The 17476-nt window shown below is 36.9% G+C and overlaps 1 protein-coding gene across 2 annotated transcripts in view; it reads left to right on the top strand.

The window, feature by feature from the left end:
• The first annotated feature begins 1655 nt into the window (after window positions 1-1655).
• Window positions 1656-17476, top strand: part of bcl11ba (BAF chromatin remodeling complex subunit BCL11B a) — a 98456-nt gene continuing 82635 nt past the window's right edge. Inside the window, exon 1 of one of the 2 annotated variants that reach the window (XM_049464132.1) lies at window positions 1656-1907. In XM_049464132.1, coding sequence (XP_049320089.1) covers window positions 1850-1907 — 58 coding nt within the window. In that variant the 5' untranslated portion in view covers window positions 1656-1849. The remainder of the gene's footprint in view (window positions 1908-17476) is intronic. The other variant, XM_022673271.2, reaches the window with a different exon arrangement.

The following is a 17476-nucleotide window of genomic DNA, read 5'->3' as shown; positions in this document are numbered from 1 at the left end:
AGCGCGTAAAAGCGCGTAAAAGCGCGTGAAGGCAGAGAAGAGCCTGGCTGTGGTCTGCTTCGTCCCACAGCTGCCAGGAGCCGCCGCTAGTCGCCCCCAGTGCACTTGCATACACACACACTCTCTCACACACACACACACACTCGCTCTCTCTCTTTCTCTCTCTCTCTCTCTTTCTGTGCGTCTCTCTCTCTCTCTCTTTCCCACCGTTGGACTTAAACGTCACGTCCGCACTTGAACTTGAACGGAGGCAGCCCTCACACACACACACACACACACACACAGAAAGATCAGGAGGAGGAGGAGGAGGAGGGGCAGGGGGGCGAAACGAGCAGGACGGAGGGACCGAGTCGCCTAGAGAGAGAAAAAGAGAGAGAGAGAAAAAGAGAGAGAGAGAGAGAGAGAGATTGTGTGTGTGCGCGCGCGTGTGAGTGTGTATGTGTGTGTGTGCGCGCGCGCAAGGTCCGCTTGAGCCAGTCTCGTGCGCCACGCGCTTTGGAGAGGCTGCAGAGGAGGCGAAACTCGGGGCCATAAGAAGACTCGCCCTCAGCTCGCCTCATCCCTCTCTCTCTCACACACACACACTCACACACTTTTACACACTCTTTCTTTCTTACGCGCGCGGGCATACACACTGACACACACACACTGACACACACTCGCGCCACTCGCGCACTTACGCGCACCACGCATACCTACCACACCACCACCGCCACTCACATCACTCTCAGACCGGTCGGTCGGACGGACGGACGCACGCACGCACACGGACGCACGCACGCTCGCTCGCGCGCGCGGCGCTCGCTCCCTCGCTCAGCCTTGGCACTTCTCTGTGCCTCTCGCGCGCTCTCTTCTTTCTTTCTCTCTTTCTTTTATTAAAATCCTTTTTCCAGCACCTCCACGCGCTCTCCGAAAAACACACGCACTGGAGGGCTCGCGCGTGGTTGGCACCAGATTGGCACTGGAGGGCACGACGAGACGAGAGAAGAGAAGAGAAGAGAAGAATACAAGACAAAACAAGACAAGACAAGAGGAGACGAGTCGAGACGTCGAGGATAATTTTTAGTTTTTTTTCTTTTTCATTCTTCCTATTTTTTTAAATAGAGGGGTCATTTTTTTCCCCTAAAAATTGTTTTTGCTGCTTTTTGTTGCTTTTTTGATTCTTCTCCTGATTCTTCTTTGATGTGCACGGGGCAAAGAGTTACTGCTGGTGCTGGTGCGCTCGTGCTCGTGCTTGTGACACTCTGATTTTGCTGCTTTTGAGTGTGGGGGTACCTGGCGAAAAACAGAGAAAGAAAACAGAGAGAAAAGAAAAGAAGAGAAAAGAGAAGAGAAGAAACGAGAAAAGGAAAGAAAAAGAAAAGACCCTGTACTAAGACTACAACTACTACTACTACTACTACTGCAACAGCTATATAGCTATTCATCTTTTTCTCTCTCTCTTTCTATCTGTGTATTTCACACACTTTCTCTTTCTACCTATCCATCTCTTTCTTTCTTTACCTCTCTCTCTCTGTATTCTGCTTATTTACTTTTTTTCCTTTGTACTGCCACTGCCACTGCCACTACTGCTGCCACTGCTGTTGGTGCCAGGGCTGCCCCTTATTTTTTTAAAAAAGCCTATTTCTTTTTAAAAAGAAGAACGATTGAATAAAACAAACTAAAAAAAACACACAAAGTCAGGAGGAGAGGAGAGAAAAGAAGAAGGAAAGGAGAGAGAGAAAGGAGAAAGAAGAGAAAGAAGAGGAGAAATAAGAGGAAGAGGAAGAGAAAGAGGAGGAGGAGGAGAGGCCACCTCGCCATCCGTTGTGCACCGTCTCCGGGCGATGCCAGTGTAAATGCCAGGGCAATGTCCCGTCGCAAGCAGGGAAACCCTCAGCATCTGTCGCAGAGAGAGAGCAGGACGCGTGAGTACCCTCTGGGCTATACACTATACTCTATATACTCTATACTCTATACTCTACTATATATTATATAAACAGTATTATACACTATACTATACCGAATACACAGTTAGGAATAGTAGCAATAGTAGTAAAACACTCAGAAATGACAAAAAACACACAAAAAACTGGCACTTCAAAAGTCTGTCTTCATTCTCTTTTAAATAAGGTTAAGAAATATATGAGTACTATATATACAATATATTTTATTTTACACTTTATTTACAATTTATACTTTTTTATACTTTTTTTTAAAGCAGGCACATTTGATTAAAACCTGATGGGTCCTAATTTTAGGGTACGTTTGATTGATTGGTTATCTACATTAAGGCTACACAGGTTAGAAACTGTTTGTAACAAACTAAACCTAAAAAAAAACCTAAAAGCTAAAAAAATACTTTACCTGGTATGACAGTGTTTTAGTAGTAATAATAGTAACAGGAGTAACAGGAGTAACAGTAGTAGTAGTAGGCAGTAGCAGTGTTAGTAGTAATAGCACTGCTGTTGTGCTGTTGTTTATGTAGAGTGTGTGTGTGTAAGTGTGTGTGTGTGTTTAAGCGTGTGAGAGAATAAGTGTGTGAAAGTAAGCACCTCTATTTTTTGTTTGCAATTTTTTAAAATAATTTTCTTAAATACCATAATTAAAACTGAATCTGCACCTTAAGTGAGGATGAAGCTTGTTTTATGTGCTTTTAGTAAGTTTTTTATAATAAGTAAGATAAAAGAAGATAAAAGAAAGTAAGGGATATAGAAAGATAGAAAGATAGATATAAATAAAGATAAAGATAAAGAGAGAAAAACATGCTTTAGGGTTTTAACTGAGGGAAAAAAAAGTACCAAATCCACTTTTTCAGTACTTTTTAAGTTTTATTGCTTTTCTGTATTTCTTATTTTTGGACATATTGTATATATTCCTAGTAATAGTTAATTTTAAATCTTACATTTTAAACAGAATGACTTTTTAAGCTTTATATATTTTTTAAGCCACATTTTAAAGAACAGCATTTTAAATTATATTACTTCAAAAAAAATTGAGAAATGTGCATTTTCAAATGTGCATCATTAAAAACAACTTAGAAATATATATATATATATTTATGTAAAACATGCATTTTTCAAAGCCTCACAATTTAATTATTCCTTATAATTTTAAGCTGCTGCTATTAATGCACACTTAATGCACACTTGCACTGCATGAGAGTCCTTCATTTACTTTAAGCTCCGTTTACTTGAGGTTATTAGTTTATTACTGTATGATTAGCGTATTCAGGATTAAGTATTAGTGTGTGTTGCTGCTACTCAGTGTTAATCTGCAGGTTTGATCTGCTGCAGTTTATCACAGAGGGAGAGAGAGAGATAGAGTGAAAGAGAGAGAGAGAAAGAGAGAAAAAGAGAGGTTTTAATGCAGTTTTAGCAGATTTTGGAGTACTTATCTATCTCCAGAGCAACAGCTCTTCCAGTGGGAGCGTGAGGGTCATCTGCAGGCTTGCTGTAGTAGGTATTAAGCTGGCAGCTGCCCTCTGAATGGGCACTGTAGTGGAGGAGCTGGAGCTCATTTATTTAACGTTGATCAGAGCCAGAGAGGTTCCTGCGGGTTAACGTAACTTATCAGCGAAGAAATGCATGCATTTAATTAAATGCAATCATTTTTATCTTACTTTTAAATTATTTTTATTATTTTTTAATTTGTGCATAGACATATCTTTATTTATATATTTGTATTTGTGCATATTTAGCTTTGCAACATGCAGAGGCTGCAGGCCTGCTTTTGCATATCGGCACAGCTTAAACCTTAACGCTAAATCCAGCTTTAAAAAATGCATGCAAACCTGCAGATCTGCAGCTGTAGGTGCAGTCGTAAGTGCATGCGCGGGACGCTGCACAACACAGCGAGGGTCAAGGGCAAGCGAAAGGGCTGCTTTTTTTATTTTAAAATAAAGCTGAAAAAAAAGCTTAACGATAATATTTATATATTTAAATATTTATATATATTTTTATATTTTTATTTATGCACCTTATAACCTCTAAATTAATGCAACATTTATTGCATTGTGTATATATTGGACTTTTGGCATTTATATCTATATACTGTATGTGTATATCTGTTTTAAATACAATTCTATAGTGATAATCATCATCAGCATAGGTGTATATGTATATATGTATATTTTTTGCAAAGCTATAATGATTATCATAGACTTTTCCTTCTTTAATAGATAAAAGAGAAACAATACGGTATCTATATACTGTGTATAAGTGTATTAGCTATACACAAGCCTATACAATTGATGTATATATATATATATATATATATATATATATATATATATATATATATATATATATATATATATATATATATATATATCACACCAGACCACCTACTTGACCACCAATGATGTGTTATTTTAATTATCCAGATTATATATTTTTAGCCCTATTTTAATATTTAATCCGTGGGGCGTGGAACTAACAAACAAACAAACAAGCACTTCAAAGGCTTTGTTGTTTTTTCTCGTTCTATATTCCACTATTTAAGTATTTAAGCACAGTCTTCTAACCTAATCCCACTAATTCATAACAGAGAGCAGAACGCAGTGATGTAATGCCACCCAATCTGCTTTGTGCTGTGCAGAAGAGTTAGGACAGTGTACGCTCCTTCTTCTTCTTCTTCTTCTTCTTCTTCTCTTCCCACACACCGTTCTTTCACTCTCTAACGGCCTAATCGCTTTCTTTACGCGTATACGCATGTGCAGCTTTTTTTTTTCCTCCACTTTGCGTCGTTTTACTGCCAAATTTGATTGATGTCTCTTTCGTTTTTTGATTAATTCCTGCATTTTGAACGTTTTGCATGCCGTTGATTTGATGACACTTTTGATGGGCGTTAATTTAGCTCTGGTATTTTGCACTTTGACGTTTCGCGTTGTTTATTTGACACACTGTTTTTTTTATACATTTGTATTTTTTTACATTTAAACACTTTGAATGCCGTTGATCTGATGGCACTTTTGATGGGCTTTAATTTAGCTCTGTTATTTCGCAATTTAACTTTAATTTTAATTTTGCATCGTTGATTTGACACACTCTTTTTTTATATTTTAAACATTTTGCATTCCATTGATTTAATGCCACTTTATTTGAACTTTAATTGTGCATCTTTTTTTGTGTGTGCATTCAGTCATTTTGCATGCAGCTGATTTTATGATTTTACTTTTAATAGGCATGAATTTAGCTGTTTTTTTTTTGCACCTAAACATTTTGCAAAAGTGATCTGACATGCCATACACAAATTTTACATCATTTTGCAGCTCAGAATGGACAGTTTTATATGTGTTTTGCATATTTCTGTCCACATTCAGCATCAGCACCATTCTTTATTAAACACTATTCTTATATAAACACTATTAACAGCTATAACAGCCCTATAGATGATGTGTACATATGTATATATAAATGGCTTTGCATGACAACATCCACGATGATACAGAAACACTATATATCTATTATCTATCTATTGGTCCATCAGCTTGATCAGTCGTGCTCTTCTAGTTTGTATGATTTCTGCTGTAACTAATTTGGCCTTCGGATCAAAACGCTCCGATTACACCGAGGAACTCTCAAGCCTCTGTCCTTTTCTCACACACACACACACACACACACACACACACACACACACACTGACTTACACACACATATATACACACTGACTTACACACGTACATACACACCGCAGTAGTCACCAAAACAGACATCAAGAGTTTCAGTTTTTTTCTTAAGAGGGATAGAGAGAGAGAGAGAGAGAGAGAGAGAGAGTGGGGGTAGGTACACACACACACATACACACACATGCAGAGAGAGAGAAAGAGAGAGAGAGAAAGAGAGAGAGAGAGAGACAGAGAAAGAGAAGGAAAGAGAGAGAGAGAGAGAGACTCTTTCTTACTGTACACCTATAAGCAGCACAGTAAGTCGAAGGCAGTTTAGTTGAGGATCCAGTAAAATAAATGAGATTGTGAGGAACTGTGTGTGTGTGTGTGTGTGTGTGTGTGTGTGTGTGTGTGTGTGTGTTTAACACAGGCACAGGGGTGATCATGCCAGCCGGCTGCTGCTGGCACATTTCTGATATCTGAGCTCAGGAGTGTGTTCTTCCTCACAGTTCATTGTTCTCCTCAAGGACTTCACGTGTAACAGAGAGAAAGAGAGAGAAAGATAGATAGAGAGATAGATAGATAGAGAGAGAAATAGAGAAAGAGATAGGAAGAGTGAGGGAGTGAGGACTGGTGTGGAGACAGATGTCTTAAAGGTTTTTGTTCATTGCTTGGCATGTAGACTAAATAGACGTCTATAGAGACACACATACAAATCATATACATATATAAATATACCTATATACTTATATACCTATACCCCTATACATATACATATACCTATATACTTATATACCTATACCCCTATACATATACATATACCTATATACTTATATACCTATACCCCTATACATATACATATACCTATATACTTATATACCTATACCCCTATACATATACATATACCTATATACTTATATACCTATACCCCTATACATATACCTATATACTTATATACCTATACCCCTATACATATACATATACCTATATACTTATATACCTATACCCCTATACATATACATATACCTATATACTTATATACCTATACCCCTATAAATATAAAAACACATATCATATACATATAAATATAACTATATATCTATACACCTATACACCTATACATATACATATTGTCACTGTCCAATGAAAAACAAGTATTTTCCTTTTTTATTTTTTTATTTTTATGTCTTTACATAATTTTAAGGCACACATATTTGAACTGTCCTTTACACTGTCTCAAAGTTTCTTGTTGAACGGACCAATAGAAAATCTCCAAAATTACCTGAAATAAACTGTTTTTACATTGACTTTTACTGAAAGTTAAGAACGCTATCTATCTATCTATCTATCTATCTATCTATCTATCTATCTATCTATCTATCTATCTATCTATCTATCTATCTATCTATCTATCTATCTATCTATCTATCTATTTTTGTTCATATATATATGTGCATAGTCTAAAAAGGTATATGATGAAAAGCATTTACAAACATAAATACATACACCTGTGTGTGTGTGTGTGTGTGTGTGTGTGTGTGTGTACAGTATATATGTATATATAAATGGATCTATCTGTCGGTCTAGCTATCTATTTATCTATATACACAAATATCTACAGGCAGACATATATATTTATAGACAGACAGGTAGCACTTTTGTCTGTGTGTATGAATACTGTAGAAGACGTTGCCCATTTTTAGTTTAAACGACAGTGTGGGCAGTGTGGGGGTCTGAAATAGTGTGGGCTCTTTATGGGGTGTGTAAGAGTGTGAGAGAAAGTCTGAGTGTGTGTGTGTGTGTGTGTGTGTGTGTGTGTGTGTGTGTGGATGTCTGTGTGTCTGTCTGTGCATGCAAGAGTGTGTGTGTGTGTGTGTAATGTGTGCTAGTCAGCATGTATTCTGCGGTATTTAGATTCTGTTAACCGCGTGTCTTTGCTGGATTACCCCATGTCAGTAATAGGCGATTTTTGTGTGAGTGTGTGAGTGTGTGTGTGTGTGTGTGTGTGTGTGTGTGAGCAGTTCAGTAGCCAGTTAATTCATATGTGCTCTCGGCCTGAGTGACAGAAAAGTTTGCACTGCTGCACATCACTGGTTTTACTGGCTCTTAGAGCTGTGGAGGTTATGTGTGTGTGTGTGTGTGTGTGTGTATATATATATATATATATATATATATATATATATATATATATATATATATATATACACATATATATATATATATATAAATGACACACACTCACACACTCTTGTGTGTGTAACGTGATCAGTGTGTGTGTGTGTGTGGGTGTTGGGTATGTCTGTCAGAGCATCTTGGAAACTTTAGACAGCTCTTTAACAAGGACTGCACATAAAAAACACACTGAAAAAACGACACTATAATCTCATTTATTAGCAGATTTTTTCCTTTTTCTCTTTTTTTTTTTCTATCTAGAGCTGCATGTGTTCATGTGTTCATGTTTAAGGTCACTGTCTTACTCACAGATCTTCCTTTTTTCTCATTTTTTTTGTCAGATAAACGATCAGATTATCAGACATGCGCTTCAGCGTTATGGATGGAGGGAAAGTGGTTTAGTGGTTTATCGCAGTTAAAAATTGAGCAATTTTTTTAAAAATTGCTTTTTTTCTTTTTTCTCTTTTTAAATTTAGTTTAGTTTGAATGAAAATTGTGAAAGCGTAGCATGTTTTTCTTTGTTGGTACGCTTTGATGCGTGCTCAAAATCTCAAATGAAAATGAAGGAAATGAGACGAAAGCGTGGGACTATTTTCTATTTTCCGTGGGCCAAAAACGCTTCAGTTTTTTTTTTTTTTTTCTTAAATAGTTTTTTTTAGAAAATTTTAGAAAATTTGGCGTGGATTGACGTTTTAGTACATGTGTTTTTTTTTTAAATATATTTTTCTTTTCAACAATGCCTTTTATTTTTTTAAGAGTTTTTTTTTTGTTTTTTTGTTGTGCGTTTGTTACCTTGTTCAATGTCATGTTAAAAATGAGGTCTACATTTAGTTAATAATAAGCAAAGTTCAATTTTTTCTTTTCTCCACACATATTTATGTAATACATGTAACTCGCAGTGACACACTGACACTGATACATAAGTCATTTTTTGCATAAGTCAATTGTTTTATAGATTAAAAAAATACAAAAAATATTTAGGTGTATTGTTGCATATCCAGCCTGTAGGTGAGAGATTTTAACCTGCAGGGATGATCTTTAAAAGAGCTTTTGAGTAATGGAGGCTGGTGCAGAGATGTTCAGGCAGCTCCGGAGAGCTTTAGGAAGCATCGGTGAGGGTGTCTCCATGTGTCTGAACTTGTCTTTGTTGGGGACGTTTTGTTTGCAGGCTGTTAAAGGCGAGTCTGTGGCCTCCTGACTCTTTTTTTCTTCCTCCCTCTTTTATTCCGTTCCGCTGCTCTCCCGCCGGAGCCGGGGCCTGAGCCGGGGCCTGAGCCGGGCTTGCTGGATCAGACCTGCTAGGGGGAGCTCTAAGTCTGTGGCAGGGTGTGTGTGTGTGTAAGAGTGTGTGTGTGTGAGAGAAAGAGAGAGAGAGAGAGACGGGGAGCTGAGAAAAAACTGTAAAAACATATTTCCTAAATGATCTATAGAAGGAGGGGGTCGGGGACGTGGGGGAGGTGGGGGGAGGAGTGTAGGAGAGGAGTGTGTGTGTGTGTGTGTGTGTGTGTGTGTGTGTGTGCGTGTAGAGGGGGGTGTTTAGTTGACTGAACTTCTGGGCGGTGGCTTTTGACGACTCTGCATAGATGTTTCAGATGATATCACCATTAACAGGCATAAGTTTACATCAAACTGTCAACGTCTCACAGCAGCAGCTGGTCGTGCGACACTCACAATCTCTTAGCCTCTCTCTCTTTCTCTCTTTTCCTCTCTCTATCTCTCTTTTCTCTCCTTTTCTCTCTCTTTTCCTCCATCTCTCTGTGCTCTCTGGGTGTTCTTCTGCGGTGCATATTAACTTTTAGACACGTTTAAACCAACAAAATGAGATTTATAGAGAAGAAAGAGAGAGAGGTATTTATGCATTGCACACTTTTACACTATTACTGCATGCTTATGCATTGAAATATATGCACTATATTCATGTAAAAGAAATGCAGAAATGCATTGCAAATCAAATCAGAGCGATCAGAGCATAAATAAGCAGCAAAAGTATTATACCAAGCATTAGGAAGAATAAATAAACAGTAAGAATCAATATACATAGTGATGTATATGAGGATTTTTATATTGCGTGCATGCATATGCTTACTGTAAATGTAAAAGAAAAAAATGCATGTATAAATATATGTACAAATCAAATCAGAACAATCAAATCAGGACAATCAATCATCTAGCATCCCTATGCTATTGCTATACTATATGCAACTATATACATTTCATTAATTAATTCAACGCATTTCATATTGCATGCTTCTACACTAAATGCTAAATGCTTCCGTACTTTTATCTAGCAGCAACCACCGTCATGACAATAAATACTCATAGATGTACGACTGAAGCGTACGATAAAGAGTGTACAAACAGCGATATATATATCTATATATTTATATTTATATATGTATATGAATTTTAATTTAATTATGATATAATGTTTATGCGTTATAAAGAATAAACAAACATTTATATTCATTTTAGCTATTTCTATCTACACTCTCAATGCATGCTTCAGCATACAAATATAAACCATCATATAAATGATATATATATATATAAGATGTAAAAAAAAAAATAAAAATGTTCAGACCTAATCAGAACATCCAGCGTTGTCACTGCTGTCGTGGCTTATGGTCGTTTACCTAAATCATATCTTTAATTTCAGATATGTTTACAGTATATTGCACGCTTCCACACAGGAGCTGCGTGCACATGCATTCATATACATATATAATTTGCATTTAAATATGTCCAAATCCAATCAAATCAATCAGATCTAGCATCCAGCATCTCTCTTATAACTTTGACTAAATAGTACTGTATGTATTAAACAACAATAAATCACACATTATAAAGAATAAATAAATAATTAAATAAATACTGAGAAATTATGCAAGGACTGATAGTGATACATCAATCATTCAATTTATTTATTTGTATTTATATAGTAACTGCATGCTTATACATGTAAAATGTCCAAATCCTGTGATATATCATTCATTTTTTTTGTTCATCTGAATCATTTAAATCATAGCTTTAATTTCAGGTATTTGTATTTGGCATGCTTCCACACAGTAACAGCATGCACGTGTTGTCACGAACATGTTCAACCTGTCTGTAAAAATCAGATCTAAACCCCAAATGCAGTGTGAGTAATCAGATCGTCAGCGCTGCTCTCGGGATGGGTGTGAGTGCTGAGTGCTGAGTGAGGGAGGAGCGGGGTGATAAAGTGGGCTCAGAAACTTGAGGGCGGTTTGGAGTGAGGGCCCATTGTTCCAGCTATCTAAATAAATAAATGTGGCTCAGCGACGTAAAAAAAAAAAAGCCGGCGACTCGCAGGAGAACGCGCTCTCCCCGCTAACAATGGACAAAATGTCTGCCTGGCGATTTTGATTAATACGCTTGCAAATTCACTCCTTCAGCTCTCAGGTGCCTTTTGTTTGCATGCAGAGAAAGAGAGAAAGAGAGAGAGAGAAAGAAAGAGAGAGAGAGAGAGAGAGATTGTGTGTGTATATACTGTATAAAGTGTATGTCGATCTCTCTCTGCGTGTGTGTGATGTTATATGTGGTGGTGGAAGAGTGCACGCTTGTCCGTCAGTGTAAAAATATATAAAGGCAGCAGGATCCTGGCGGTGTGACGGTGTGCTGATATCCACGCCGGATTCTTTAGTGTTTTTTTTTTATCTGTATTTTTTGGCGGCGGTTTGATTTACGACGCTGCGAGGCTTTTACTAGCGGCCGGGCCGTTTGACGTCCCACAGCTGGCTTAAGGCTGAGTGCCCCTCAGTACGGAAACACACTGCAGCAACCTCCTGAGCTGCACAGATTGTGTGTTTCTGTGTGTGTGTGTATGTTTCTTCATGTGTGTGTGTGTGTGTGTGTGAAGGTGTGTATATGTGCAAAAACACTTGCATGTCAATTTTTGTGATTTTTTAAATTTATTTTTGCCGTAATGTGAATCGTAAATCTGGTAGTCGTTCTTTATGGTTTGTCAAAATTACGGATTTATGCTCTGTTTCCCTTTTTTTGACTTTACTAGTCAGTTGATTTATATATATATATATATATATATATATATATATATATATATATATATATACATTGACTTCCATTAAAACTTACAGAGCTTGTATGCATGCGTGTGCGTGTTATTATAGGACGCAGACATATAGATACATATAGATACATGTATACACATACATATAAATATATACATGGTCCAACTCCAACTAATTTAATATATTTATATAGTAATCTGATAAAATAAACATGGATGTTTGACACTTTTCACTTTTTTTTTACATCAAATAAATCTTGTAGTTGCTCTTTGTATAGTCTCCAAATTTCACGATTAATGGAGCAATAGTCTCACTTAAAAATGACTTTTGACTTGTACATGTGTTATATATGTGTATATATATATGTGTATGTGTGTGTGTTTGTATGTGTGTGTGTGTTATGATAGCACACATAAATTGTGTGCTTTTATTGGATATACGCAAATATATACACATATGAATACATCTTTATTCATATACACATATATTCATATGTAAACATATACATCCAACTCCTAATAAAAAAAAATACTTAAATAAAGGATTTCATTTTTTTCTGATCTGAATTCGTCAATTGTTGTTTAAATTGTTTAAGTTGTTTCCAATTGAATTCCACTGACATCCATTAAAAGTCAAAATGATATATACAGTATGTGACATACAGTATATATGGCAGGCTTTAGACATACATATATACACATATATATATATATATATATATATATATATATATATATATTCATACTGTATTAAAAAACAAATAAACATATAACCCAGCATAATGCACACATGCATAATGCACAATAATCTGCAATATATTTTCATGCCATACTATACCATACCATTGTTTGTTCTGCATTGTTGTGCCAAAACATTAGGAACACTTCTCATTGCTTCCTGTATGTAGTACAGCTGCCTCTCCTGGCAGGCGTTTCTTTAAGCTGTTCCTAGCGTATGGTGGTCTCTCCCTATCTCTCTCTCTCTTTGTCTCTCTGTCTCTCTTTCTCTCTCTCTCTCTCTCTCAGGCAGCAGGTGAAAGTGATACAGTAGTAATACCCTTCCTTCTCTCTCTCCGTATGAAAATATTAGGTAATGCCTCCCTGATGAGATTTCCTGATAGAGGGTTAGCAATGCTTAGACTGGCTCCCAGTGGACGCCTTGGTGTTAATCTCATTTTACCTGCAAGAAGACTAATTTCCCTCTTCTTCTCTTATTCTCTCTCTCTCTCTCTCTCTCACTCTCTCTCTCTCTCTCTCTCTCACTCTTTCCTCTCTCAATATATGTCTCTTTCTCTCCTTTTTTAATTACACCACCACTTCCACGTATGATTGTAAATTGTGTTGTTTTCTCAATTTCTCTCTATTTTCTATTTGTTCTCATTCTTTGAACAGCTTCATCTGCTCTCGCGCGCACACACACACACACACACAGAGCTTTGCATTCACGCCTACATTATTTGTGAGAGCTATAAGCAAAGCTGTAGACTTCTGGATGCCTCATAATCAACCTCAACGTGTGGATGAGTTGGTGTACTTGGTGTGCACAAGTGTCGTCACTTGAGCGCTTTCTTTTCTTTCATTTACTGTGCCTGCGTTCAGTCTCTGTGTGTGTGTGTGTGTGTGTGTGTGTGTGTGTGTGTGCGCTTATACATTTGCAACATGGAAATTGCCCATAGAAAAGCATGCATGTCAATTTTTGCATTTTTTTTTACATTTTAGTAGTGTTTTTTTATATTGCATCAAAAATTCTTAAAGCTTATTTTTTTTCTTGAATCTGAGACAGTTATTCACATATAAATTCACATATACATATATATATATAGTGAATTATTTTCACAGATTTATTTGACATATTTTTCCCATTTGTTCTTTATGTTGTTTCCAAATTTCAAGCTCAATGGACCAATAGAAATGCTTCAAAATGATGTTGAATTAAACCTTTTTACATTGACTTTTTTCTTTAATATTGAATATTTTCCTTACTTTTTGCTTAAATTTCACAAGTAAAAGCACCAATAGAAATGCTCCAAAAATGACGTTGCATTAAACCTTTTTACATTGACTTTCAGAAGTCAGTAATGAAGGTTTTTATTTTTCGTAATCTGCAATATTTAACTTACTTTTTGCTCAAATTTTACTAATGAAAGCACAAATAGAAATGCTCCACGAATTGAATTAAACCTTTTTACATTGACTTTCTTAAAGTCAGTAATGAAGCTTTTTTTTTCTTTAATCTTGAATATTTTTCTGACTTTTTTCTCAAATTTCATTAGTGAAAGCACCAATAGAAATGCTCCAAAAATGACGTCTTGTATTGAAATCAGAAATTAAGATTTTTAATATTTTCCTTACTTTTTGCTCGCATTTTACATTGAAAGCACCAGTAGAAATGTTCAAAATGTTAAAAAAATTACTTTTTCTTTTTTTTTTTACTCAAATTTCACATTAAACGCATGAATAGAAATGCTCTGAAATTAAATCTTTATTAATCTTTATTTTTTTTACATCTACTGTAAAGTTGCATAAGGGAACGTGTATCTGTGTACGTTGTCGTTGTTTGGTTTCGTTATTTGAGCGCTTTACTTCCGCTCCGTAATTTCCGTTCAGCTGATTTCCGCTGGCTTGTTTGTTTTTTTATAAGCAGTAGAGCCGGGTCCGTGCGTGCATGTCAGAATCAGAGCCTGATCTTTTTAGCAGTGTGTGCTGTGAGTGTGAGTGTGTGTGTGCTGTGAGTGTGTGTGTGTGTCAGTGTGTGTGTTCAATATTTACTCAGTCATTTTAAACTAGGCAATGCAAATACAGACATACAGAGATATGAGATACAGACTGGATCATCTTCTCTCCACGGTTGAGCTCTGAAGGAGGTGGAGGAGACGTGGTGGAGGAGGAGGTGGAGGTGGTTGTTGGAGGAGGGGAGCAGCAGCAGCAGCAGCAGCAGCAGTAGAGATGGTGTTTTCTCAGCTCGTGCCTTTAGTGTTCGGGCGCTCCGGCGTGCCGATGCTCTGAGTGTTTTAATGTAGGTTACAGATTAATGACAGCCTAATTAATTCCTGATAGATTCCTGCGAGCAGCGTGGCGAGTGTTTGATGAGCGCGAGAGCGAGTGAGTGTGCCAGGGCCTGCTCGGGCGCTTTCGCACGCGTGACGGACTAGCGGACGGACGGACATGTGGAGCTGTTTGTGCTGCTGTTTGTGTTGCTGCTGCTGAGGCATGGGCCTCGTTACCTCTGTGCTCTGTGTATTTGTTTGTTTGTTTGTTTGTTTGCTTGTTTATTTGTTTGTGTATCTGTCAGTTTATTATTCAGTTTGCTGCCTGAACGAATGGCCTGAAAGATTGTGTCCAAACTTGCTTCCAAACTTGGTTATTTAACATTTTCTGTTACATATAGTTATATATGTATATATTACATATACATAACACCATACAGTTGCATCATACAGTTGCTCTATTGGGGACTGGATTAAACTGAATATATATATACGTTAAATAGGTCTATTTGTGTGTATATACACACAATATGCAATATTTTCCTTACTTTTTGCTCAAATTGCATAAGTGAAAGGACCAATAGAAATGCTCCAAAATTTACGTTGAATTAAACATTGACTTTTATGAAGTCAGTAATGATTTTTTTTCCTTAATCTTAAATATTTTCCTTACTTTTGGCTCAAATATAAAAGTCATTAAAAGTACCAATAGAACAGTCCAAAAATGACGGATTACCTACGGTTGCTTTATTTACAGTTGTGACTGGATTGAACTGTATATGTTACATAGATGTATTTGTGTATATACACACATGTATAAACATATGCTTCACTCAGTTACTAGTACTATTTTGTTTTAAAGTAAGTGAACCAATTTTACGGATTTCAGATATTTTCCGTAATTTTTACTTTTTCACATAATACATATCTACCTTTCATTCTTTATATTGTCATTGAGTTTCAAGCTGAATGGATCTATAGAATTGCTCCAAAATGACTTGGATTCAAATCTTTTTACATTGACTTCCATTGAAAGTGATCAAGGTTTTTTCCTTCTCCTGAAAAGTTCGGTTGTATATCTATCTACTTATTCAAATAGCATGTGTCCAAACTTGGCATCCCCCTGATCCATTTTTAAAGCTATTTTTTACCTCTTCCTAATCTGTTACATATACAATAGTTATACATATATATAGATTCACACCTGTGTGTAAACATTAAATGAAGTGAACTAATTTTACGGATTACAGACATTTTCCGTCATTTTCACTTTTTTACATAATCTTGATCTACCTTCCATTCTTTATATTCTCTTTGAGTTTCAAGCTAAACTGACCAATAGAAATGCTCTAAAATGACTTTAAATAAAATCGTTTTACATTGACTTCCATTGAAGGCAATGAAGGTTTTTTTCCTTCTGTCCGTTGTTTTGTTTGCTGCACAAATTAAATGACTGAACCAATGTGTGCAAACTTGATGTTCTCCTCACAGCATCATCCTCCTGTATCTTTTAGTGCTCAGCTATGGTTTCAGTCAGCATCCTGCTTCTCCTAGAGTCCCAGAGCTTGGGAAAAAAACGGAAAAAAAAAAAGAGGAAAAAAAAAGCTCACAGTAAACAGTAAACTGCAGCTTTTTTATTGTTTGATTAAAGTTTTTCTACGGCTTTCATGCTTTCATTCTCCACAGACTCTCCTCAACACACTCATACACACACACACTCATACACTCACACACTCTCACACACACACACTCCTACACACAGTCATGCAGAGCTCTGAATGGCTTTAATTGGCGCAGGGGTAAATCTTTATATCTGGACAGCATTAGAAAGGGCTTTCAAGATTTAAACGGGGAAATTTATGGGACTAGTAAAAAACAATCTGAAATGCTTACCCTAAAAAAAAGAGAGGAAAAAAAAGAGAAAAAAGTAGTGTGTTGTCTTAATTAGCCTCAATGGGTCTCAATGGGGGGAAGGAAAACGTCCAGAAAACGTCTGAAGTTTAAACGTTATCAGATTCGGTCTCGGCTGGTCGCTGAAGAGCCGATGCCACTTCGTTTCTCCTTTATCTGCAGTAGAAAGTGGAGGAAAAAAAAGAAAAGTAGAAAAAAAGGAGGGGAAAAAGCGGAAAGTCTCGATACTTTTGGTCGCACACCACTGCCAGACAGCACAGAGTGTTAATGATGGGTTTGTAGGGTGATAGTCTCTCTGCACGAGCCGAGCGAAACTTCGCTAAACTGGCGCTGGGCGGCGAAAGCGGCGTTATGTCACGCACAAATCTGTAGGTCTTTTTTTTTCCGTTTTTTTTTTTTTTTTTGCAGCACGACAAGCCAGACTGTATTCCCGATCCGCCAAATACCTGTCAACAGCAATTTCATTCCCCCTTTCAGCCGCACAAAGCCGTACGTAGGTCTGGTGGAATTAGAGCGGGGCCCCAGCGACAATGGCGTCCCCATCCAAAATGGAAATGTTAAGAGCAGCATTGTGACTTGTTCGTTTTTAGATGCTCAATTTGCCGTGGTTTTGTTCTTCACACCAACCAAACAGAAATCCTATTAGAGCGCACTCTGACTCATCTAGCCTTATTAGGTAAATTAGGACATCGTCAGGAACTGCTCGCATCTATCATTTACAGCGAGAGAGAGAGAGAGAGAGAGAGAGAGAGAGAGAGAATTAGCTTTTAG

This window comes from Astyanax mexicanus, chromosome 14, assembly GCF_023375975.1.
Source record: "Astyanax mexicanus isolate ESR-SI-001 chromosome 14, AstMex3_surface, whole genome shotgun sequence".
Taxonomy (NCBI): Eukaryota; Metazoa; Chordata; class Actinopteri; order Characiformes; family Acestrorhamphidae; genus Astyanax; species Astyanax mexicanus.
The sequence above is the reverse complement of the archived record's forward strand: the minus strand, read 5'-3'. Positions and strand labels throughout refer to the sequence as shown.